The sequence below is a fragment of the Globicephala melas genome, chromosome X (assembly GCF_963455315.2).
Source record: "Globicephala melas chromosome X, mGloMel1.2, whole genome shotgun sequence".
NCBI lineage: Eukaryota > Metazoa > Chordata > Mammalia > Artiodactyla > Delphinidae > Globicephala > Globicephala melas.
Window position 1 is genome coordinate 93375530 of NC_083335.1, and position 26166 is coordinate 93401695.

General features: G+C 40.4%; 1 protein-coding gene and 1 long non-coding RNA gene across 3 annotated transcripts in view; one reads left to right on the forward strand and one right to left on the reverse strand.

Annotated features, from left to right (window-relative positions):
• Positions 1-4919, reverse strand: part of TSPAN7 (tetraspanin 7) — a 138247-nt gene extending 133328 nt beyond the window's left edge. Inside the window, exon 1 of the mRNA XM_030834912.2 lies at positions 4771-4919. Within this exon, the coding sequence (XP_030690772.1) occupies positions 4771-4851 (81 nt within the window). The 5' untranslated portion in view covers positions 4852-4919. The remainder of the gene's footprint in view (positions 1-4770) is intronic.
• Positions 4920-5058: 139 nt separating this feature from the next.
• LOC132594423 (uncharacterized) overlaps positions 5059-26166 on the forward strand; it is a 163996-nt gene continuing 142888 nt past the window's right edge. For both annotated transcript variants that reach the window (XR_009560597.1, XR_009560598.1), the window contains exons 1-2: positions 5059-5223; positions 11421-11501. This is a non-coding gene — a long non-coding RNA (uncharacterized lncRNA). The remainder of the gene's footprint in view (positions 5224-11420; positions 11502-26166) is intronic.

A 26166-nucleotide genomic window follows, 5' to 3' on the forward strand; every position in this document is an offset into this window, starting at 1 on the left:
TTCATTCATTAAGTAAATACTTCCAGAGTAAACCTGTTATGTGTCAGGCACTGTTTGCTAGTCTTAAAGCACAAGATAACTTACTCCTAGGTGTGTTTTTGTTTTTCCTCTTCTATAAACCTGAAAATGAAACGTACAAATCAAAGAGAATAAAGGAGCCATTTACCTAACATTCAGGTGATGCTATCTAACCGGAGGACAGATCGTCCCATCCATTTCAACACTATTATATAAAGAACTACCTACCTTTGTCTTCAAATAAAGAACTATGGTACGCCATGGAGAATGTTTTTCTTCTTACTTGCGATTGTGTTGAGAATGCTCGGGTATGGAGGTTCCAAACAGTATACATTGGGAGTCTTGCATAAGACTCTCTTTTTTTACATAGGACTTACTAGTATACTATGTAAAGTTCACTAGTGCAGAGGTTGTAGGCACTGTTGACATTTTGAGCCATAAAACTCTTTCTTGTGAGGGGCTGTCCTGTACCTTGTAGTATGCTTAGCCGCACCTGTGGCCTCTACCAACTAGATGCCAGTAGCACCCCACTCCCAGCAGTAACTAAAAAATGTCTCCAGACATTGCCAACTATTGGGGGGGGAGGCAAAATTGTCCCCTGTTGAGAACCACTGCTTTAGAGGAACATCTCAGAGAGGGAGAGTGATTATAGATGGAAGAGGAGGCCAGATAAAACAAAGATCTCTCTTTCATAACTGTAGGTACATCAATCTCTTGATGCTACTCGTCTACCACCATTTTAAGCTCAAATGTCTTCTAGTCCTAAATCTAAACTGAGCTAAGGGAAGAGAAGCAGTCCCATTAAAATGATTCACTGAGAACAGGAAGGAAAAAAATTCTGCCTAATCTTTCCTCCATCTTTCACTTAAAAGAACACCAAGATCATCCTCTTTGTTAATTACCTAACATAACTCCAGAAGTTTTGACAAATATTTGAGTACCTACTATGTGCCAGACAGTTCTAGGTGCCAGAGAAAGATAAAGTTATCAACTGCATTTACTGAATTGTTGTCACTCTTATAGACAGTGTTTTCTTCATAGTCTTGCATTTGGTGAAGGATTCTTAAATATGACACCAAAAGCACAAGCAACAAAAGAAAAATAGGTAGACTGGACTTTATCAAAATAAAAAACATTTGTATTTCAAAGGATACCACCAAGAAAGTGAATAACCAACACACAGAATAGGAGAAAATATTTGCATATGATATACCTGATAAGAGACTTGAGTCAAGAATACATAAAGAACATATACAACTCAATAATTAAAAAATAACAAAATAAAAATTGATCAAAGGATACGAAGAGACATTTCTTCAAGGAAGATATACAAATGACCAATAAGCACATACAAAGATGCTCAACATCATTACTCATCAAGGAAATTCAAATCCAAACCACAATGAGATACCCATTAGGATGGCTAGAATTTTAAAAGTCAGATAATAACAAATGTTGGCAAGGATGTGGAGAAATCAACATACTCATACACTGCTGGCAGGAATGTAAAATGGTAGTCACTTTGGAAAACAGTCTGGCAGTTCTTCAAATGATTCATCACAGTTACCATATGACCCAGCAATTCCACACCTAGGTATATACTCAAGAGGAATGAAGACAGGTTCACACAAAAACTTGTACATAAATGTTTGTAGCACTGTTACTCACAATAGCCAAAAGACAGAAACAACCCAAATGTCTAGCAGTGGACAAATGAATGAACAAAATGTGATACAGGCATACAGTGGAGTATTATTTGGCCATAAAAAGGAATAAACATGGATGAATTTTGAGAACGTTACGCTAAGCAAAAGTAGCCATTCACAAAAGACCACATACTGTATGATTTCATTTAGATGAAATGTCCAAAAAAGGGAAATCTATAGATACAGAAAGTAGATTAGGGCTTCCCTGGTGGCACAGTGGTTAAGAATCCGCCTGCCAATGTATGGGACACAGGTTCGAGCCCTGGTCCGGGAAGATCCCACATGCCATGGAGCAACCAAGCCCGTGTGCCACAGCTACTGAGCCTGCGCTCTAGAGCCCGCGAGCCACAACTACTGAAGCCCGCACGCCTAGAGCCGGTGCTCCGCAACGAGAAGCCACCGCAATGAGAAGCCCGCGCACCGCAACGAAGAGTAGACCCCGCTCGCCGCAACTAGAGAATGCCCACGTGCAGCAACAAAGACCCAACTCAGCCAAAAATAAATAAATAAATACATTTATATTTTTAAAAGAAGAAAGATTAGTGATTGCTTGGGGTGGTGGGGCTTATTGGGAGGACAAGGGGAATGACAGCTAAAGTGCATGGGGTTTCTTTTTCAGGTAATAAAAATGTTCTAAAATTGACTGGGGTGATGGTTGCACAAATCTGTGAATATACTAAACCCACTGAATTGTACACTTTAAAAAGGGTGAATTATATGTTATGTGAATTACTTCTCAATAAAGCTGTTTAAAAAGAAAAACAGCATTTAAGGTACAATGGAGAACACAGCATTTGGACCATGGTTTATTAATGAAAATGTCTTGCTTAAAATACCCTTGCATCTGGAGAGATCTCATTCTTTGGTTGTGAAGTATGAAATGATTATTGAAGGCTATTTAAACTACTGAAAATGCTTTAGGTAAACACTTTAAGACTATGGAAATCTTGGAAGTAGGAAAACATTAAAATGCAGGCATCAAGGAACTTCAGAGGACATAAAATTCTGTGCTTAAGATGTATCAGGGTGCATTAAGTAATTAGATTCATGAGGTGGGGGGAAGGTAAGCCAAGAAGAGTTAAAGAGCTCATGTGAAAAGGCTTCGTCTAGAAGACTCCCTTCTTTACCAGCCTGCAGGGATGCTGAAAGATTTTTCAGGAAGCTAAAAATAATCACCCATATGATTTACTCCAGTAACAAATAGGAAGTCAAGTAAATACTAAAGGACCAAACACAAAGAGATTTAATGAAACAAACAAACAAAAACAGCTAAGCCAGTTCCGAGGAATGGCTACTGGGAAGTTTCAGCAACCAGCATGCATTATTGCTTTTTCCAAGAAGAACATAATATAGGATCTGTGCAGAGCTCACAATTCCACTGCTGAAATTTTTCAACCTGTGTTGTTTTCAGTCCAAATAAAGTCCATTTCTGTGGTTGCCTTGTGTGACATACCTGTTATTCTATCTTATCTCACTGCAGAGTTCTTGGTATGCCTGGTCTCCAGAGTCCACAATTCCCCGACCTGAAGAATCACCAATGCCAGTGACAAGGAATGTCCGCGGGGGTGGGGGCACATTAGGGATTTTTTAAAAAATCCTTAATAAATCTCAGTTCCTGTCTTGGTCATTACAAACAGCTTGTTTCACCATCAAGCCGAGTCTGGGTACCTCATAAAGCACTGTGCCCCAGTTTCAAACCAAAATTAGGACCAATTAGGGCTAATTGGCAAAGAGAAAAACAACCAAAGGCAGGACTGGCTTTTTCTGCAGAGCCTCAGGTTTCAAAATGACTGCCTTGAACGCTGAAATGACCCAGATTATTTGTGTGTGTGTGTGTGTGTGTGTGTGTGTGTGTGTGTGTGTGTGTGTGTGTGTGTGTTGGGGGGGGTGATGACAGACATTCATTCTCCTGCAGGGTGGCTGTGGCTTGGTGTAGGAAAGGAGAACTTGGGGAGAAGGGAGTCGTCAACATGGAAAGAGAAATAATGGGGAATGATCTTTAGGTACCACCTACTTCAAATGAATCACTGCAGTGTCAGCCCGGCACTGACTCCACGAATTGCCAAACAGGATGAGGTAAGGCACAAGCCTGGAGCACCCCCCGCACCCCACCGCCCGCCCCGCTCCTCCTCCTCCTGCGCGCAAAAGCGCGCATAGCTCCGCGAAGCGCACCACGCAGCCCCCCAAGGCTTCGGCTGAGGGGCTGACGTCATCCTTCTGCAATGAGCTTCAAGGACCGGTAGCAGCACCAGTTAGATGGGGAGCAGAGTTGAGGCGCTACTGCCGTCACCAAGTGGCTGGGGTCCTTCCCCAGGGCTCTGCGGATTGGGTTTACGCAATGACAGAAAGATAAGTGTAAGGGTGCAAGGGCGTGGGAAAAGGGTCCTAAGACCCATCTCCTGGGTCGCCGAGAAAGCGCAAAGATGCCCCTGGGTTATGTAAGACCCTCTCCCCTCTGTGCGTCTCCGCGCGGCAACGGCGCCCGCCCCCCATCACTGCGTTTGGAGGCCTTTGGTCGCCCTTGCCCAGCCAGGCAGCTCAGGGCTCCCAGCGCCTGCCTCTCGCAGCCCCGCGGGGTCGGGAATAACCGGGAATCTGGGATCAAACCCTGCACTCTCGCGCCTGCTCCCAGCCGGCCACAGGTTAGCTCCAAGAGACACCGCGAACGGGCTGCTAAGGGAGGGTGGGGAGGGGTGTCCAGAGTGGAAAACAGACGAATAAACCCGCAACTTTCCCCAAAGGCTGACCCTAACCCGCGAGTTAAAAAAATAAGTCAATGCATTAAAATATTTTGGAAAGGTCGGCAACCTGCAGTCACCGCCACCACGCAGCCCCTTACACCCTGCACCGGGCGGGGTCCAGGGTCTGAGCAGCCCCAAGCCTGCACCCCGCCATCCTGCAGCCCCAGCCCTGCGTCTGTCTCCTGAAGGAGGGGACCGAGATTTGATATTTGCTTTGGGTTTTTTCCTCCCCCTTCCCTTCCCGGAGCATCACTACACTGACCGATGGACGGCGGCCCAGCCGCCGGTCAGGCGTAGCCACTCACCCAGAAGACGAAGGAGTAGATGATGAGGAGGGTTTTGAGACAGGTTATCACAGGTTTGGTCTCCATTCTCCTCGATGCCATACTACAGAGCTCCGGCGGCAGCGGCGGCGGCGGCAGCGGCGGCGGCGGCGGCGGCGGCAGCGGCGTGCGGCGGGCCGGCGCGCGGGAGGGGGAAGGAGGCGGGGCGGGGCCGGGCGGGGCGGAGGCGCGTGCCGCGAGAGGCCCCGTGAGCGCGCAGACGAGACGTTGCGTGTGCGTGAGCGCGCACTCGGCAGAGCCCCCGCTGAAGGAACAGGCCGGCAGAGACTGCGCATGCGGAGAAGGCCGCCCGCCTCCGCGAGCCCGCGCAGTCTCAGACCCCGAGCCGAGGAGCGGGGCAGGGCAGCCAGGAGGGAGTAGGAGAGCCTGGATGGAGGCCGGGTCGAAGGTCAGGGCCTTTTCGTGGCCGCCGTGGTACGTGAGTTTCTGCTTTGTACACAATGGGGCTTTACATTTGCAGGGTTGTCTGCATCTGGTTTATTGCTATCCCCGGAAAGCAGTCAGGTTTCTGCATTTGGACGCCCCACCAGGCCTCCTCAGATGGAAGTGGCCCAGTAGTCATGTCCTTGGAACAAGCAGGCCTTGTCTCTGCCAGTAACAGACTGTGGCAGGTGGCCGGAGATACAGCTGGAGGGATAGTCAGGAACCCGGGAACTCAGACAGACACCCCCAGTCCTTGCCAACGCGGGAGCTCCATGTTTTAGATTTCCTCACATTTTGAAATGATGAAGCCGAATGACAAGAAGTTTCTGTATGAAGGTACCATTGTTCCTGCACATAAAATGTATAACAGATAACAGAAAAAAAATGTTTAAAGTCCCTGAGACTCATTTTTCCCACCCCAACAAGTACAGACCACCTCACACTAAAAGAGAACTGTTTCAGGGTCAAAAAATACAGTTAAACAACAATTCAAAAGTTGCTCAAAAAGCTAAACATAAAGTTACCATATGACCCAGCGATTCCACTCCTAGGTATAGAACCAAAAGCAATGACAACTTGTCCACACAAAAGCCTGTCCATGAATGTTCATAGCACCATTTACCATAGCCAGAAACAACCCCAATGACCATCAATTATGAATGGATGAACATAATATAGTACATCCATACAATGGAAAATTATTTGGCCACAAAAAGGAATGCAGTACTGGTACATGCTTTAACATGTATGAACTTTGAAAATACGCTAAATGAAAGAAGCCAGACACAAAAGACCACATGTTGAACTGTCCATTTATAGGCAATGTCCAGGATAGATCCATTGAGACAGAAATAGATTAGTGGTTGCAGGGGGCGGCAGGAATGAGGAGTGACTGTTAGTGAGTAGGGGGGTTCTTTGGGGAGTGACAACAGTGTTCTAGAATTAGACTGTGGTGACGGTTGCACAATTTTGTGAATATACTAAAAACCACTGAATTGGACACTTTAAAAGGGTGAATTTTATGGCATGTGAATTATATCCCAATAAAAAAGTAACGTACTCTCCACCCAGATTTCCTGTGGATGGTTTGTAGAGGAACACACAGTACAGATTCTGTGGGAGATTTCACTTGATTCCTGAGAGAGTCTGCAGTCAAAACAGCAGCACTGTCACAGGCTAACTCAGTTGTGGATGATGTTAAGGATACCTTTTGTGAAAGAGTGAAAAACAGTCAATAAAGCTTGAGGAAAGCCTGCCAAGGTCGGTTGCAGGAGTAATTATTACCGCCAATGGGTTGTACATGGTCCCAGGTCAGTGAGGTCATTGTATAAACAGGACACAAATATGAGGAAGAGGAGAACTTGCTTAAGGTAATGATCAACCATAACAAACAAGTATGTGGACATAGAGAGGAGTAGAGAAGAATATGGGTGCAGGTGAAAAAAGGATTAGGGAACAGATTGGCAAGGTTTCTCTTATAAAGGAAGACCTTGCACAATGATTCTCTACTCTGGTTGCTCATTTGCATCACCTGGGGAACTTAAAACAATGACAACAACAAGAACAAAGCTCTGACTGCCTGTGCCCAATCCCAGGTAGCCTGAGTCATTTGGTCCAGAGTGAGGGCTCAGCAGTTTTTAAAGTTCTTCAGGTGGTCCTAATAGGAATCAAGAGTGGAGGGACGCTGTCCCTACTGCAGTGAGCTCAAACCCAACTTCAGAAAGGAGCTTTCTCCTTCATTTTTACAGTCCCTGGGCAGCAACAAAAGAAGGATACTGAAGATTTCAAATCCAGTGAGTACTCTTAGCCAAAAAAAAGTTCTTGCCCATGCATAATTACTCTGTAAAGGGGTCAGAAATCTCCATTTTCAACCCAACAGGGGCACTGCTGAGCATCATAGATAATTTCATGAGTTAATATATGATATTCACAGATGGTGCCCATCAGCTCAACTAACTCACCATTTCACAGTTTGGAGCTTTTCGGGGTCCAGATTCTTGAAAACTTGGACTGTTCTAGCAAAAATAAGTTATTTAAATGTAAAGATAAATATGAATAGTCAGCAATGTAATTAATGGGTAAATTACCATAGTTCATAGCTGGATCCTTGCTATTCAAATTGTGGTTTATGATATAATAGGGTGACAAACCATGCCAGTTTTCCCAGGACTGAGGGGTTTCCTTTAACTCTGGATTTTTATTGCTAAAAGCAAAACCAGTCAGCCACCCTATCAGTGAACTAGCAGCACTGATATCAGCTGGGAGAGTTTACTGAAAATGCAGAACCTCAGGCCTCACCGCAAGCCCATGTTAACAAGGTCCCCAGGGGATTCAGATGCACAGTAATGTCTGTCAGTTGGTCATGGATTGAATTGTATCCTCCAAAATGAGATGTTGAAGTCCTAACCCCATTGCCTCAGAATGTGACCTTATTTGGAAATAGTGTTGTTGCAAATGTAATTATTTAAATTAAGAGAAGGTCATCCTGGAATAGGGTAAGCCCTTAATCCAATATAACTGGTATCCTTGAAAGAAGAAGAGACCCAGGAAGAGGGCCGTGTGAAGACACAAAGACAAACAGGGTAAATGCCGTGTGACTGATTGAAATGATGCAGCTGCAAGCCAGAAGCGCCAAGGATTGATTGTTACCGCTAGAAGTTAGGAAGAGGCAAGAATTCTACTTAGTCTCAGAGGAAGCATGGCCCTACTGACAATTTGATTTCAGACTTCTGGCCTTCAGAACTGCGAGAAAATAAATTTTCAAAGTTATTTTAAGCCACCCATTTGGGGGTATTTTGTTACAGCAGCCACAGGAAACTAATACATGTCTAAGATTCACTGATCTCCAGTTCCTCAAAATATGACCACAGCTACCATATCACCTAGCACTGTTAGGTGTGACAAAATTGAAAGCAGGTGTTGTAACAAAAACGTGTACATGAGTGTTCACAGTAGCACTAATCACAACAGCTGAAGGGTGGAAACAACTTAAACAAATGTCTATCAACTAAGGAATGGGTAAACAAACTATGATAAATCCATACAATGGAATATTATTCAGGCATAAAAAGGAATGAAGTACTAACACATGCTACCATATGGATGAATCTTTTTTTTCTTTTTTTAAATTTATTTTTGGCTGCGTTGGGTCTTTGTTGCTGTGCGTGGGCTTTTTCCAGTCGCGGTGAGTGGGGGCTACTCTTTGTTGCAGTGTGCAGGCTTCTCATTGCTGTGGCTTCTCTTGTTGCAGAGCATGGGCTCTAGGTGCCCGGGCTTCAGGAGTTGTGACTCCCAGGCTCTGGAGCGCAGGCTCAATAGTTGTGGCACACGGGCTTAGTTGCTCCGCGGCATGTGGGATCTTCCCAGAACAGGGCTCAAACCCGTGTCCCCCGCATTGGCAGGCGGATTCTTAACCACTGCGCCACTGGGGAAGCCATATGGATGAATCTTGGAAACTTTATACTGAGTGAAAGAAGCCATACAAATATCACATATTGTATTATTCCATTTTTGTGAACTATCCAGAACAGGCAAATCCACAGAGACAGAAAGCAGATTAATGGTCGCCTGGGGCTGGGGGAGGAGGGAATGGGAAGTGACTGCTTAATAGGTCTAGTGTTTCCCGTTGAGCTGATGAAAAAGTTCTGCAGCTAGAGAGTGATGATGGTTGTACAACATTGTGAATGCACTTAATGCCTCTGAATTGTACACTTTTAAATGGTTAAAAATAGTAAATTTTATGTTATGTATATTTTATCACATACACAAATAACATATAACCACAGCAAGTCCAAAGGCCCTGTGGCCTGAAGGAATGATATATTTGAGGAGCTGACAAAAGGTCAGCAAGGCTCAATAGCAGGAGGCCAGAGAGAGGTCAGCCCATCCAGGTCCTGTTAGATGATGATAAGAATTTTAATATTTTGCTTATAAACAAGGAGCTTTTGATTTTTTTTTGTCTTAAATGGAGCAAGTACTGGGAGGAGAACCAGAGTGCCACCAAAGCACCTACGTAGTCCCTGCTCCTCCTGTCACCCCCTCAATCTGTTGTTCCCACAGCAACCAGAGTGATCTTGTTCAAACACAAACCATATCATGTCACCCTCTCACTTAAACCCCTCCAGTGGCTTCCCATCATTGCCCAAAGAATCAGATTTCGACTCTTTCCCCTGACTTAGAAAGCATACATGAGCTGACTCCAACTTCCTCTCCCATGACTCCCCCTGTACCCCTGTGCTTCCGCTGCTCTGGCCTTCTTTCAGCTCTTCAATCAGACTTCATTTTGCCTGAAAGCCTTCATATTAGCTGGTCCTATCTTTAGAATGCTTTGCCCCTTAAACTCTGAATGGCTGGTCCCTCACTTCCTGTCATTTAGATCTCAGTATTGATGTCACCTCCTCGGAAAGGCCATTTCAGATGAAAATAGCCACCCAGTCACTATATATTCTAATTCTCTGCATCACACTTATCTAACATTTTCTTATTTGTGTGCTTGTTTTGTTCTCCTCCTCTCCAAACAGGCAGGTAGTTTTGTCTGTCTTGTTCACTGTTGTATCCCCAGTACCTAGATACAATAGCAACTCAAAAAATGTTGAACAGGGCTTCCCTGGTGGCACAGTGGTTGGGAGTCCGCCTGCCGATGCAGGGGACACGGGTGATGCAGGGGGCATGGGTTCATGCCCTGGTCCGGGAGGATCCCGCATGCCGCGGAGCGGCTAGGCCCGTGAGCCACAACTACTGAGCCTGCGCGTCTGGAGCCTGTGCTCCGCAACAGGAGAGGCCGCGACAGTGAGAGGCCCGCGCACCGTGATGAAGAGTGGCCCCCGCTCGCTGCAGCTGGAGAAAGCCCTCGCACAGAAACGAAGACCCAACACAGCCAAAAATAAATATAAAATAAATAAATAAATTTTTAAAAATGTTGAACAGATGGATGGTACATAGTAGTCATTCAATAGATGATTGTTGCCTGATTGAAGAAGGATGTGGTATTTGAAATGGACTTTGAAATATGTATAAGATAACGGCGGTCTTTGAGCAATGGAGAAGGAGATCATTATGGGCTACAGAACAGCATGAACAAAGGCAGAAAGCTAACTCAGATGAGTGGTGAGGTGCACTAGAAGACCCAGAGTAGGAAAGGATGCAGAAATGTAGGTTGGAGGAGGGCCTCACTCAGGCCAAGTTTGACTCTCTTGTTTAGTAGGGGAGTGATGTGATCTGACCCATGTTTTTACCAAAGTAATTTGGGAAGCAGTATGCAGGATTAGAGGTTGCAGAAGAGAGAGACTAGAAACAGGAAAAGAGTTAGGAGGTAACTGCAATAACCTAATTGGGAGTTGATGAGGGCCGGGCCTTGGGAAGTGGAAGTGGGGCTGGAGGAGGGGCCGAGGCAGTGCATCTCAACCCTGGCTGCATTAAAATCTACTGGGGAGCATTTAGACTTGTGCATGCCTGGGCTCCATCCCCCAGAGATTCCGGTTAACTCGGTCTCTGGTGGGGCCCCAGCAGTCAGTATTTTTAAAAGCTCCCTATATGCTCTAGCTGGGATTGAAATCCCTGGGACAGATAAAAGAAACTGTTCAGAAATAGAATAGACAGCCTTCAGGACTAAGTGGATTTGGGTAGTGAAGGAAAAGGAGGAATTGAATATGACTGACTTCTAGTCTGAGTAAACTTGGAGGACAGCTTTTAAAATGCATAATCTCTATATGGTACATCTAAACAAGGGACTAGTTTACGGTTATTAGCGGGTATGTATATGAAGAACTTTTTTAGTCACAAAAGGACATTTTTGTTATAATATTAAGGAAAAATAAAACAATAGAAAATTTTATATGCACTATGACCTGAACTATGTAAGAACATATAGAAAAGAAATTGGAAGAAAATGTGTATAAAATGTTCACACTGGTAGCTCAGGGGTGGGGGTGGGGTTATAGGTGATTTTATTTCCCATTTTTTATATATACTCTATTTTCCCAAATTTCTAAATGATCATATATAACATTTATAATAAAAGAGGATATTTTATAAAGGAAGCCCGCTACACAAAAGATTAAAATATTCAAGTTTTTAGGGCTTAAGGGGGGAAAATCTTGAACTGTTTTGAGAATTTGCTTAAGTGAACTTTGAGCATATGTCCATTCATCTAAATTTCTGTATTTATTAATATATCTGTGTGTTTCCAGGGATCCCTACCTGAACACTGCAAGTGACTTTTACCCTGGGATTCAGAAATATCTACAGGACTGAGACCGGACCCGCTAAAGGTATGTTTGCAAAAGCCACTCAGGAAAGCACTCAACCAAAGAAACGAGAGAACTAAGGTTTGCAGATTTGGTCTAAGGAGCCTTGGTGTAAGTATCAGAGAATTAGGGTTGTTCTGAGGACAGCTCGATATATATTATACATGGAATGAATGATGCAGTGTTTCCTCATTAGGGATTTATCCCTGAGCCTTGGGGGAAAGCTGATGTTTAAAAAGAAAGCTAGATTAGAAAAAAAATTTCATAGAGATATTGGGAGCATAAAGTTTTACAGCCAATATAGCCTGCTTGACAAAAAATTTCAGGGACAAAGGGTACTGTTCTCATTTCAACAGAATGACAGCTGAATGTCTCAGAACATGGAGCAGAAACATAAGCATCTCAGACAGCTTCCCCAGACAGCACAAATTAAAAGGAAGGAAAAGGCCAATGCCACTCTGTGACAGGACTACACTTGTGAGACTATAGTGGCAGGTCTAAGCGATAGCTAGGAAGACCAGATTTTTAAATACAAGTGCTACCTCACTTCCCACTGGGGCCTTTCTGAACATGTTGGGAGGAATTTGAGAGGGATTGAAGTTCTTCAATTTTGGTGTTTTTTTTTTTTTGACCTGGCAATTCCTCCTCTATAACTTTTCCTTACAAAAATAAATAAATGTACAACATGTATTTATAAGATTACTAATTGCAAAATTCATTATTGGAATAGTGAAAGATGGAAACAATACAAATATTCATCAAAAGTGTCTTGCCATTTAGTCATTCATTCTACAAAATTTTTGAACACCTGCTGTTTGCCAGGTGCTCGTCTAAGCATTGGAGATACAGCTGTGACCAAACCAAACCAGGTCCCTATCCTCAGGGAGCTTGCACTCTTCTGGGGAAGACAAACAATAAAATAAATTTTAGCGTATCCATACTATAGAATGCTATGATGTAGGTATATGTTGTATGTTATATGTTAGGTATATTTATATGTTATGTATATGTTAGGTATATTTATACTGAATTAACACAAAAGGTCTATCAAGATATATATATATATATATATATAATTTTTACTTATAAAAACAAGTTACAGAATAGAATTATAATATTCTTCTGAGACTGTAATAATAAAATGTATTAGATCATTCTTAGGAAAACATCAGGATGAAAGATACATGACAAGCTTTGAATGATGGAATTTCACCTCTGAAAATGCTCATTTGATTTTTTTTACAAGCAGTATTACATTTATAATAAAAATAAGTTATTAAAAAGAAACACTATAGAGGCTAAACTCTAGAAATGCTTTTTGAAAAATTGTTATTGGGATTTTATATTTATCCTGTGGCTGTTGAGCATAGGGAAATTCAGGTAAAACTTTTGTATATATGGGGGTACAAAAATTATAATTATGACTTCAGAATAATTCCTTTTGACCTCAACCAAGTGGGAATGCAATGTGAAGAAAATAATTTTTGAGGTAAACTATGTCATTAAAGCTCCACGTGGATATAACAGTGTTGTTCCCGTCATGATGACACACATCTACTTTTGGAGGGACAGAGCAGAGCTATTTAGAGCTGTTCTGTTTTACATATCATTTGTTTGCTGCTGAGCTCAAGGACGCATCCCTTTTTAAATGCCTTTCTTAGCAATTAAATAACATTGTCCATTGGGTTCAGAAACTGTCCCATTGATGGCTTTGCTTTCTACATTTATGTTGTATTTCCAGAGAAATAATCTAAATATCCAGCAACAGGGGATTAGTTAAATAAATGATGTTATTGTGCAGTCACTTTTCAATTGACTCTCAGCTATACTTTCGATGCTCTTCTCTGTATCACAGGTGGTTAGAAACCAGTAAAATACATTTTCCATATTCCCTTTCAGCTTGCATCACATGATGTTTGCTACTGGGACGCACTGGTGGGGAGACTATAAGGTGGAAAAGAGAGTAGCCTTTTTGTCTGTCTCTAGGGGTCCTTCCAATAGCAATAGAGGCAGCAGCAATGACTACAGGCAACTATTTGTTCCCAAAACATCTGTGGCAGTTTTAACAGATTAGTAAGGCTATGGACTCCTGGGTTTCTACTCAGTGGTAGTAGAGGCAGCAGTAGTACCTCTCACAGATCAGTATCGAGTGTCACAAGTGCAATGGCCCACATATGGGCTCCAGCCCCAGGAGTGGTGGCAGCTTTCAGGTTTCTAGGTAAGACACACTGTGATCAATTGTTTGCAGAACTGGCCAGAATTCTTTCTCTCCCTGTTTCAACGCCCCTTTACAATGTGACTTTGCAGTTTTTCACATAAAAAGTGGAATCTGTTTCTCTACTCTTGGAATCTGGGCTGACCTTGTTCCTTACTTTGAACAATAGAAGGTAGACAAAATGGCACTGTGACAGTCCCAAGCCTAGGTCCCAAGAGGACTCTTGGGCTTCTGCTCATTCTCTTAGAGCCACGTGACTGCCATGGAATAAGCCCACACTGGCCTGCTAGAGAGTGAGAAACCATGTGGGTCTGAGTCTAGCCAGTCCTCTTGTCCCAGCTGAGGTCCCCAAACATGTAAAGGAGCCCAGCCAAGATCGGCAAAGCCAACCCACAACCAACTGTAGATGCATGAGGGCCCTCAACTGAGACCAGAGAAATACCTAGATGAATCCAGCCTAAATTGTTAACCACAGAATTTTTTCTTAAGTAAATTCTGGTTTTACACGAGTCAGTTTGAAGTGGTTTGTTACGTAGCGATAGCTAACTAATATATACCTTTCTCTCTTTTTTTTTTAGCATGTTTTATAACTTTGTAGCAAGTTACTAGCATTAAGTCTGTTCCTGCATTAAATGTATAGGGTGGTTTCTGTTTGCCTGCTGGATACTGACTGTTACAAATGCTATGTCCATAGAATGGGATTCTATCAGATTAATGTTCAAGTAGAATACTTTGACATAGGGAAATTCCCATAGTATGTTTTTAAGTGAAAAAATGAAATTATAAAAAGTACATGTAGTATGATGCCAATTTGGATATATATATATATACACACACACATAAATAGTGATAATTATTACCTCATGATCTGATATCTGATCACTTTGTGATTTTTTTCCTTTACTCTTTACATTTTCTACATTTACTAAATGCTTTGTGAAAGCATGTATTTCCTTTATCATTAGAAAAAATTTTATTTATTTTATTTTAATTTATTTTATTGAAGTATAGTTGATTTACAATGTTGTGTTAATTTCTGCTGTACAGAAGAGTGATTCAGTTAAATATGTATATATATATATATACACACACACATGCACACATTCTTTTTCATATTCTTTTCCATTATGGTTCATCACAGGATATTGAATATAGTTACCTGTGCCGTACAGTAGGCCCTTGTTGTTTATCCACTCTGTATATAATAGTTTGCATCTGCTAACCCCAAAATCCCAGTCCATCCCTCCTCCACCCCCTCTCCCCCTTGGCAACCACAAGTCTGTTCTCTATGTCTCTGAGTCTGTTTCTGTTTTGTAGATAAGTTCATTTGTGTCATGTTTTAGATTCCACATATAAGTGATGTCATATGGTATTTGTCCTTCTCTTTCTGACTTACTTCACTTCACTTAGTATGATAATCTCTAGGTCAGTCCATGTTGCTGCAAATGGCATTATTTCATTCTTTTTATGGCTGAGTAATATTCCATTGTATATATGTACCACATCTTTATCCATTCATCTGTTGATGGACATTTAGGTTGTTTCCATGTCTTGACTATTGTGAATAGTGCTGCTATGAACATAAGGGTGCATATATCTTTTCAAATTATAGTTTTGTCTGGATATATGCCCAGTAGTGGGATTGCTAGATCATATGGCAACTCTACTTTTAGTTTTCTGAGGAACCTCCATACTGTTTTCCATAGTGGCTGCACCAATTTACATTCCCACCAACAGTGTAGGAGGGTTCTCTTTTCTCCATACCCTCTCCAGCATTTGTTATTTGTAGATTTTTTTTAAATGATGGCCATTCTGACTGGTGTGAGGTGCTACCTCATTGTAGTTTTGATTTGCATTTCTCTAATAATTAGCAATGTTGAGCATCTTTTCATGTGCCTGTTGGCCATCTGTATGTCTTCTTTGGAAACATATCTATTTAGGTCTTCTGCCCAGAAAAAATTTTTATTTTAAATTGTTAATTTTTCAGGATATCTAGATTGATATTTGGTTTGGGGGAGCCATGATGCTTTCTGTAACTCCCTCTTTAGCAATGTATACAAAACGAGTGGGTTTTGTTTTTTGTGTTTTTTTAAAAAAAATAGGTGACAGGGGAACAGTGTCTTATATCTGCTAACAGTGTCCCAAGCTAGGTTGCAGTCACCCTTGTTGCCCTGTAATCCATAATCACACAGTAGCATATGAAGTGGGACATAAACCACATTTTTCTTTCTACTTTCTAAATCCTTCAAGTCACCTGACAACAAAGCTGCTGAAATATCTTCCTGACATGTATCCCCTACATGTGTCCAACTCTAGATAATTCACTCAGCAGGTGTATAAATCTTTCATTACTCATAATCTTCTATTAAAAGGATGTTATGCTTTTATACTGACTTCACTATCTGTGTAAATGCTGTATTTATCCTGTGACATAAAAGATATAATTGATGGAAACATGACTCAGAAGCATTCAGCCAAAAGGTAATAGTTCCAGATATACAGGTTCTGTGCAGTTTTTTTTAATTAGTTAATTAATTTGTTTATTTGGGGCTGCGTTGGGTCTTCCTTGCTGTGCACGGGCTTTCTCTAGGTGCAGCGAGCAGGGGCTACATGTTGTGGTGTGCTGACTTCTCATTGCAGTGGCTTCTCTTGTTGTGGAGCACGGGCTCTAGGGCACTTGAGCTCAGTAGTTGTGGCTCATGGGCTCTAGAGCGCGGGCTCAGTAGTTGTGGCACACGGGTTTAGTTGCTCCGTGGCATGTGGGATCTTCCTGGACCAGGGCTTGAACCCGTGTCCCCTGCATTGACAGGTGGGTTCTTAACCACTGTGCCACCAGGGAAGTCTGTTTTTTAACCATTTTAGTCATTTATATCGTAATGTTTATTGACCCTATTTTTCAAACCGAAAGATTGATTAGTGTTCACTGACTTCAGTAGGAATATGCTCTACATAATAGTGACTAATGTATTTTAGTTAGATTCATTTATTAGAGAAGTATCTTTGTACTTTAATAAAACAATACATAAAAATGAGTATGTTGAAATTCCTTCTATTTACAGTGAAATGTACTTTAGATATTCAACCATGCAGATGTTAAATAACCGAGACCAGAGCCCTTATTTAAATGTATAAGTGGCTAAATTTAAGGTGAAGACTGGGCCAGCATGCTGAAGCAGAGTGGAACATTGAGCTGATTATCAATGAGTTAACCTCTAAATTCAGTCCATATGCATGACCCTGATCCTAAACTTCCTTTTGTTAGAACTATCCCCGTCAGTGAGCTGATGACTGCCAATAATTGGGTTATATCATGATCATAATTAGAAACATTTATTGATCGACTGTTGGCATCAGGATTTGAACCCAAACAGTCGCATGTAGGTGCCTGCACTCTTGACAATGGGTTTTGAAGGCAGACTGACTGGGTTTCCTCCTGGCCTCTGCCACTTACCAGTCTTCACATCTGTAACATGGGGATATCAGTAGTTACTACCTTATTGTCTTCACATGAAGCAATATATGTGAAGTGCTTGGAATAGTTATGGCATAGTGGGTGTTCGATAAATATTAGTCGTTAATGTAATAGCACTGTGCCAACTCCTAATTACAAAAGCTTAGATCTAAAAGGAGCCTCAAAGACGATTAAGTTCACTGTTTTTCAACTGCAGGTCACAACTTGTTAGTGAACTGTGAAATCAATTTAAGGGCTCACTCCCAGCACTTAATAAACCAAATAAGAGTATAATCAAATAGAAATTATCAAAGTGCATTGCATGTAATAAGGGTAAGTGTTGTTTCATGAAACATTGTTTTGGAGAGATAGCAGACATGATTGATGCTCTGCTCACATCACCTCAGGTCTCTTTTGCTGGTTCTGCCCATCCCTCAGTGTCTTTGTGCTTCATTCCTAAAGAATCTTCTCTGTAGTTTTTCAGAAAACTTCCCTTCAGCTACTGGAGACATGGTAGCCCAATGTATTTGTATTATTTATCTGTTGTCGCATAATAAATTTTTCAACAACCTAGTGACTTAAAATGACAACATTTATTATCTTACACAATTTCTGAGGGTCAGGAATCCAGAAGTAACTTAGCTGGGTGGTTCTAGCTTAGAGAGTATCATGAGATTTCAGTAAAGCTAATAGCTGGGGCTGCAGTCATCTCAAGGTTTGACTGGGGCTGGAGGATCTGCCTTCAGACTCACTCCTGTGGTTGTTGGCAGGCCTCAGTTCCTTGCTGGCTGTTGGCTGGGGGCCTCACGTCCTTGTTATGAGAGTGCATGTCATGGACCTCTTTATAGGACTGCTCACAAAATGAGACCTTGCTTCCCACAGAGGCAGTGAAGAAAGAGAGAATCCAAGATGGAAGCCACAGTCTTTCATATCTTAATCTCAGAAGTGACGTACCATTACTTCTGCTGTATTTCATTGGTTAGAGTGACCAACCATGGAACAGCGTAGGCAGGAAGGTGTGAATACTACAAGGCCGGGATCATTGGAGGCCACCTTTGGGGACTGGCTACCACAGGTACCATGAACTTAAATGCCTGGGAGGTTACATCCTGCTGGGGTGGCCTGTAACCAGTGATTGACTAGGGATGAAATATGAAAGCCCAGCTTTCTTGTCTCAAAGCGAGTCAGTCTCTGGTGTATCTTATGTTCCAGAGCTTCCCACGGGATCAGGCTGAGGCTGAGACTGCACCTGAAATTTGATCCCTGGTTGATTTCTGCACCTTTCCTGCTCTGCCACCTCTATTCCCATACCACTTTCTCCCGAAAACATCCTTGATAAATCATTTGCAGTCAAATCCTTACCTCAAGGTCTGCTTCTGGGAAACCCAACCTAGGGCAAGGTGGTGTGTGTGGTGTGTGTACTGGGTCAACATAAAACATTTCTTATCGTAAGTCATGGTTAAAAATGTTGAATTTTTAAAAAAAATAGTTTAATCTATATCCATTCCTTCATTTTACAACTTAGTAAACTGCAGCCCAGGCAGGTAAAGTGATTAACGCAATATTACCCAACCCTTAGTGGTTTGATGAGTCCTTGGTTTTATTTTGACTTCCTGTGCTTAGCCTCTGCTTATAAAATCACTTCCATTGGATTGAACTTCAACTCTGCCACTTGATAATTGTGTGACTAAAGTCAATTCAGTCCTTCTGGGCTTTAGTCCCCTGATCTGTAACATGAGGATAATAACTGCTCTGAGTAGAAGGAAAAGGTTGGATCAAAATGAAATCAAATTCAGGCTTCACCACTCACTGGCTTTCCCCGCCCCCCCCAGTTTTTTTTATTGTGATAAAATACACATAACAGAAAATGTACCACCTTAACCATTTAAGTACAATTCAGTGGTATTAGGCACATTCATATTGTTGTGCAACTATCACCACCATCCACCTACATAACTCTTCATCTTGCAAAACTAAAAACTCTATACCCATTAAACAATAATTCCCCATCCCCCCTCGCCCTAGCCCCGGGAACCACCATTCTACTTCCCGTCTCTATGATTTACCACTCACTGGCTTTCTGTCCTTAAGCAAACAATGCGTTTTCATTCCCCTCATCTTGGATGAAAAGAGACTAATAGTTTATAGTGTACAGTTTATCAAAATACCTGGTTTTTATAACCAACGGCAGCTGCAATTATTATCATGTACATGGAAGTGCTTTGTAAACTGTAAAGCACCGTAAATATGTGAGTCATTATGGTTATTGTTATAACACTACATATTAATAGGACCCCAAATTCTGCTTATTCTTATAGGGTTATATATCAAAGCATTATAAATTTTTGATCAACCTCATGTCATTATTTTAAAACAAACTATGTTAACAGTATCACCAAGCTTGTTTTCCTCTGGAAAAAAATCAATTTTTCTTTATGGGAAAATTATCTGAAAAATCTTTTTCTAAATGAGTGATTTTGTATTTTAAGTAATTTTTAGTTATGTGGAAAAGCATACGAAAGATAAATTGTAAATATGTGAGGTGTTTTAGTTCTTTGTATCTCTGGTAATATTTCTGACAGTAAGGGAGAATTTGATAATGTTTAGCTTCCAGACACTTCTTCTCTGACTAAAGAAGTGGAGTGATTTAACAGTGTGTATTAACATGAGCTTATGTCTCCATTTGGAGCTACCACAACTCTGTCCTGATGGATCAAATATTTCAAAATTTTAAGGAGAAACAGTTAAATGGATCATATAAATAGAAATTTTAGCAGAAACCAGAAGAAAAGATGTTTTAAAATGTAATAACTTGAGGCCTATATTTAGAAAAGAACCTATTTGCACTTGGGTTTGCCTGTCTGCAAATTAGAAGAATGAATTTGCCTACACAGGGAAAAAATAAAGCCTGATTCCAGCTGAGGGTCTGTAAAACTAGTTTTTGGTTTTGGGAGTTTTGTTTGTTTGTTGTTTTTTTAGTTAAAAAACAACTGAGTTCATTGAAAACTACGGCCTTCTCTGTAAAGAAACAAGCACCCGTGTACATTTCTGGTGGAAAATAGTAAATATATCTCTTATGAAAGGCAATTTGGCAGTATTCATCAAAATTACACATGCAGTTTGGACCCGGGAATTCTTCTGGACATGTACATGTGTGCACGTACATGTCACTTATTCTGTCAAGTGTTTCTTTTGTAGCTGAATAGATTATATAGATAATACAGGGTCTCTAAGAAGACCTAAGGAGACTTGGAAAACTTTTACAGGCATCAAAATGAACATTTATCTACCAAATGTGTACACACACATATATAAGAAAATTTATATGTGAGGTTGTTCATTGTAGTTTTTTTTAAAACTTTGATAATAGATAAAAATTTGGAGGCCACCCAATGTCCATCAACTTAGGATTGGTTTAAGAAATTATGATACATCCACACAATAAAATGCTATGCAGTTATGAAAAGATTGAGGCTGCTTTTTCTGTGCTGATGTGCTACAAACTCTAAAATATATTAAGTAAAAATGTCAAGATGTAATACAGTGCATAAGCTAACTTTTATGTAAAAAGGGAGGAAATATTAATATTTATGTTCAAACACTGGATAAGCAAACAAAATACCCACTTTCTCAAAAGTAGAGATAAAATAATAAAATGCACATGTTCAGTCCTTCCCTCTGCATAAGAAAATGTACTAATAATTGAAAAAAATTGTTCTCAGCATTTGAACTTGTCTCTGAGAGGGTCAGGCATCAGTCTCCCAAACCCAGAGGTAGGTATGAAGCTGAGTGGGCCCCTTGAAACCATTTATATGTCTTCAAAAAAGACGATGTGCTGAAGATTGAAAAACATTACTTTTGCAAGTCTTCAGGCACATGAATGTATTTGTAATGTACTGGTTTTTCTCCTCCTTTGGGGACTCAGACAAAACTGAGGCAGAAAGAGTTTCATTTTTATATCCTCTTATACAGTTTTACTCTTCACTAGCAGAATACAGAATTGAGCTTATCAGTAGCAGCTCATAAAATTATTCTGCACATCTCAACACTTAGGTTATCTGTTACCTTGTTTAGTAAACCACAATTGAACAGTTATTCTTGTCCTAATATTCCCTGCCTCACCTAGCACAGGGTCTCATTTAACAGATGCTCAGTAAATATTTGCTGAATTGAGCCACCTGCTTTATTTTACATTGATAAAATCATCCAGATGCAGATAAAATGACTTACATTTCAGTTGTGAAATTAAACTCCAGAACTGTGGCTTTCCTTTTGAAATAAGAAATGCTTATCTCAGAAAACCCTTAGTTTATCATTTTGGAAAATATGGTTTTATACTTTGATTTCTAATCCCTAGATAATTGAGGCAAAACGATTTTCAATGCTTCTGGAATTTAAACCAGTGGTAGAGACATGTATTAAATGTACTGATTTGTTTTTTCAGGATATATTTAGTCCTTTTGTATATTGTTTCTTTAATTTTTCTCCTGGTCCAAGTTGGTGGTCAAGATTAATTTACAGGGTTTCTAAAGTAACTAAATTATTGCCAGCTCTTGGACAACTGCAATTGCCTTTTCAATTTCAAACCTTAGAAACAGAGCTCTACCAAAGCACACCTTCTCATTGATTCAGTTTGCTTCAAATTTGGTGCATTCCATGGACAAAATCATACAATTGGTGATAATTATACTATTGAATGCATAAAATCTAGATTCCAGACTGGGAGAAAGGTTATAGACTAGAAAAAATATTTGCAAATTATATATCTGATAAAAGTCTTATATACAGAATATATACAGAAGTCTTACAGCTCAATAGCCAGGCAAATAATAAACTTAAAAACAAGGAAAAGATTTTAATAAATGTTTCACCAAAGAAGACATAAAACTGGCTAAGATGTACATGAAAAGATGCTCAATATCATTAGTCATTAGGGAAATGCAAATAAAAAATAAAATGAAATGCCACCTTACATCCACAACAATGGCTACAATCAGAAAGACAGACACCCGGGCTTCCCTGGTGGCGCAGTGGTTGGGAGTCCGTCTGCCGATGCAGGGGACACGGGTTGGTGCCCCGGTCCATGAAGATCCCACGTGCCGCGGAGCGGCTGGGCCCGTGAGCCATGGCCGCTGAGCCTGCGCGTCCGGAGCCTGTGCTCCGCAACGGGAGAGGCCACAGCAGTGAGAGGCCCACGTACCGCAAAAAAAAAAAAAAAAGAAAGAAAGACAGACAGACACTGCAAAGTGTTAGGGAAGATATGGAGAAATGGGAACTGGAAGATATGTAAAATGGTACAGCAACTTTGGAAAAAGTTTGGCAGTCTCTTGAAAAGGCAAACATGCATTTACCACATGACCCAGCAATTCTACTCCTGGGTATGTAGCCAAGAAAAATGAAAGCAGTGTTCACTAAAGGACTTATATGTGGATGTTTATAGCAGCATTATTTACAGTAGTCAAAAACTGAAACAATCCAAATGCCCATCAACTTAAGAGTAAATAAACAAATTGTGGCATATCTATACAATGGAATTTTATTCAGCAATAAAAAGGAACAAAGGACTGATACATACCACACCATGGATGAACCTCAAGAACTCTTTGCTAAGGGGAAGAAAACAGACACAGACTACATGTTGTATGAGAACTAGCAAATCTATAAACATGGAAATTAGATAGTGGTTGCCTGGAGCTGGAAGTGAGAATCGAGATTGACTAAAAGTGGGTAGGAGGAATCTTTTTGGGGTGATAGAAATGTCCTAAAAGTGGATTTTGGTGATGGTTACAAACTATAAAGTTACTAAAAAGTATTTAATTGTACAGTTAAAACAATTAAATTTTATGATATAAAATTACATCTCAATAAAGCTGTTAAAAGTTTTTTTTAATTTGGTTTACAAGGTATTCTGTTTGACATTTTATCCTGAATTTTTTTTCTTACTTAATTATCAAACTTAGATGTGAGGATGTGTTTGCATATCTATTTTTAATTAAGGAATATGTGTTCATTGAAGAAAATTCAGAAACTATATACAAGAAAAACCCTTCTATAATTCTACACCTTACTCTAAACACTGTCAATATTTGGGTGTATACCGTTAGTAGAGGGCATCCATCATAGTCCTCCTATTCATGATTGCCCATTAGTTTTTGGATAGTCTTTCTTTTTTTTAATTGACATATAGTTGATTTACAATGTGTTAATTTCTGCTATACGGCAAAGTGATTTAGTTATATATATATATACACATATATATATATGCATATATACACACACACACACATATACATTCTTTTTCATATTATCTTCCATTATGGTTTATCAGAGGATATTGAATATAGTTCCCTGTGCTATACAGTAGGACCTTGTTGTTTATCCATTCTATATTTAAGAGTTTGCATCTACTAACCCCAAACTCCCACTCCATCCCTCTCCCACACCCCCTTACCCTTTGGTAACCAAAAGTTTGTTCTCTATGTCTGTGGGTCTGTTTCTGTCGTAGATGAGTTCTTTTGTGTCATATTTTGGATTCCATGTATAAGTGATATCATATGGTATTTGTCTTTCTCTTTCTGACTTCACTTAGTATGATAATCTCTAGGTCAGTCCATGTTGCTGCAAATGGCATTATTTCATTCTTTTTTTTCAAATAAATGTATTTATTTATATGGTTTTTTTTGGCTGTGTTGGGTGTTGGTTGCGGTGCGTGGGCGTGGCTTCTCATGTTGTGGAGCACGGGCTCTAGGTGCGCAGGCTTCAGTAGCTGTGGCACGCAGGCTCAGTAGTTGTGGCTCTCGGGCTGTAGAGTGCGAGCTCAGTAGTTGTGGTGCACAGGCTTAGTTGCTCCGGGGCATGTGGGATCTTACCGGACCAGGGCTCAAAACCATGTCCCCTGCATTGGCAGGCAAATTCTTAACCACTGCGCCACCAGGGAAGCCATATTTTGTTCTTTTTATGGCTGAGTAGTATTCCATTGTATATATGTACCATATCTTCTTTAGCCATTCATCTGTCAGTGGACATTTAGGTTGTTTCCATGTCTTGGCTATTGTAAATAGTGGTGCTGTGAACATGGGGGTGCATGTTGGATAGTCTTTCTGTAGTCGGAGAATGTGATGGTTTTAAAACCCATCTGAAAATTTATAGGTGAAATTTATAGGTGAGTCCTTTAATCAAACTATCAAAAATTAAATACAAGGAACAAATATTAAAAGCAGCAAGGGAAAAACAACAAATAACATACAAGGGAATCCCCATAAGGTTAACAGTTGATCTTTCAGCACAAGCTCTGCAAGCCAGAAGGGAGTGGCAGGACATATTTAAAGTGATGAAAGGGAAAAACCTGCAACCAAGATTACTCCATCCAGCAAGGATCTCATTCAGATTTGATGGTGAAATTAAAACCTTTACTGACAAGCAAAAGCTCAGAGAATTCAGCACCACCAAACCAGCTTTACAACAAATGCTAAAGGAACTTCTCTAGACAGGAAACACAAGAGAAGGAAAAGGCCTACAATAACAAACCCAAAACAATTGAGAAAATAGGAATAGGAACACACATATCAATAATTACCTTAAATGTAAATGGATTAAATGCTCCCACCAAAAGACACAGATTGGCTGAATGGATAGAAAAACAAGACCCATATATAAGCTGTCTACAAGAGACCCACTTCAGACCTAGGGACACATACAGACTGAAAGTGAGGGGGTGGAAAAAGATATTCCATGCAAATGGAAATCAAAAGAAAGCTGGAGTAGCAATTCTCATATCAGACAAAATAGACTTTAAAATAAAGACTATTACAAGAGACAAAGAAGGACACTACATAATGATCAAGGGATCAATCCAAGAAGAAGATATAACAATTGTAAATATTTATGCACCCAACAGAGGAGCACCTCAATATATAAGGCAAATACTAACAGCCATAAAAGGGGAAAGTGACAGTAACACAATCATAGTAGGGGACTTTAGCACCCCACTTTCACCAGTGGACAGAGCATCCAAAATGAAAATAAATTAGGAAACACAAGCTTTAAATGATACATTAAACAAGATGGACTTAACTGATATTTATAGGACATTCCATCCAAAAGCAACAGAATACACTTTCTTCTCAAGTGCTCATGGAACATTCTCCAGGATAGATCATATCTTGGGTCACAAATCAAGCCTTGGTAAATGTAAGAAAATTAAAATCATATCAAGTACATTTTGTGACCACAACGCTATGAGACTAGATATCAATTACAGGTGAAAATCTGTAAAAAAATACAAACACATGGAGGCTAAACAATATACTACTTAATAACCGAGAGATCCCTGGAGAAATCAAAGAGGAAATCAAAAAATACCGAGAAACAAATGACAATGAAAACATGACGACCCAAAACCTATGCGATGCAGCAAAAGCACTTCTAAGAGGGAAGTTTATAGCAGTACAATCCTACCTTAAGAAACAAGAAACATCTCAAATAAACAACCTAACCTTACACCTAAAGCAATTAGGGAAAGAAGAACAAAAAACCCCCAAAGTTAGCAGAAGGAAAGAAATCATAAAGATAAGATCAGAAATAAATAAAAAAGAAATGAAGGAAACGATAGCAAAGACCAATAAAACTAAAAGCTGGTTCTTTGAGAAGTTAAGCAAAATTGATAAACCATTAGCCAGACTCATCAAGAAGAAAAGGGAGAAGACTCAAATCAATAGAATTAGAAATGAAAAAGAAGAGGTAACAACTGACACTGCAGAAATACAAAAGATCATGAGAAATTACTACAAGCAACTCTATGCCAATAAAATGGACAACCTGGAAGAAATGGACAAATTCTTAGAAATGCAGAACCTGCCAACACTGAATCAGGAAGAAATAGAAAATATGAACGGACCAATCACAAGCACTGAAATTGAAACTGTGATTAAAAATCTTCCAACAAACAAAAGCCCAGGACCAGATGGCTTCACAGGCGAATTCTATCAAACATTTAGAGAAGAGCTAACACCTATCCTTCTCAA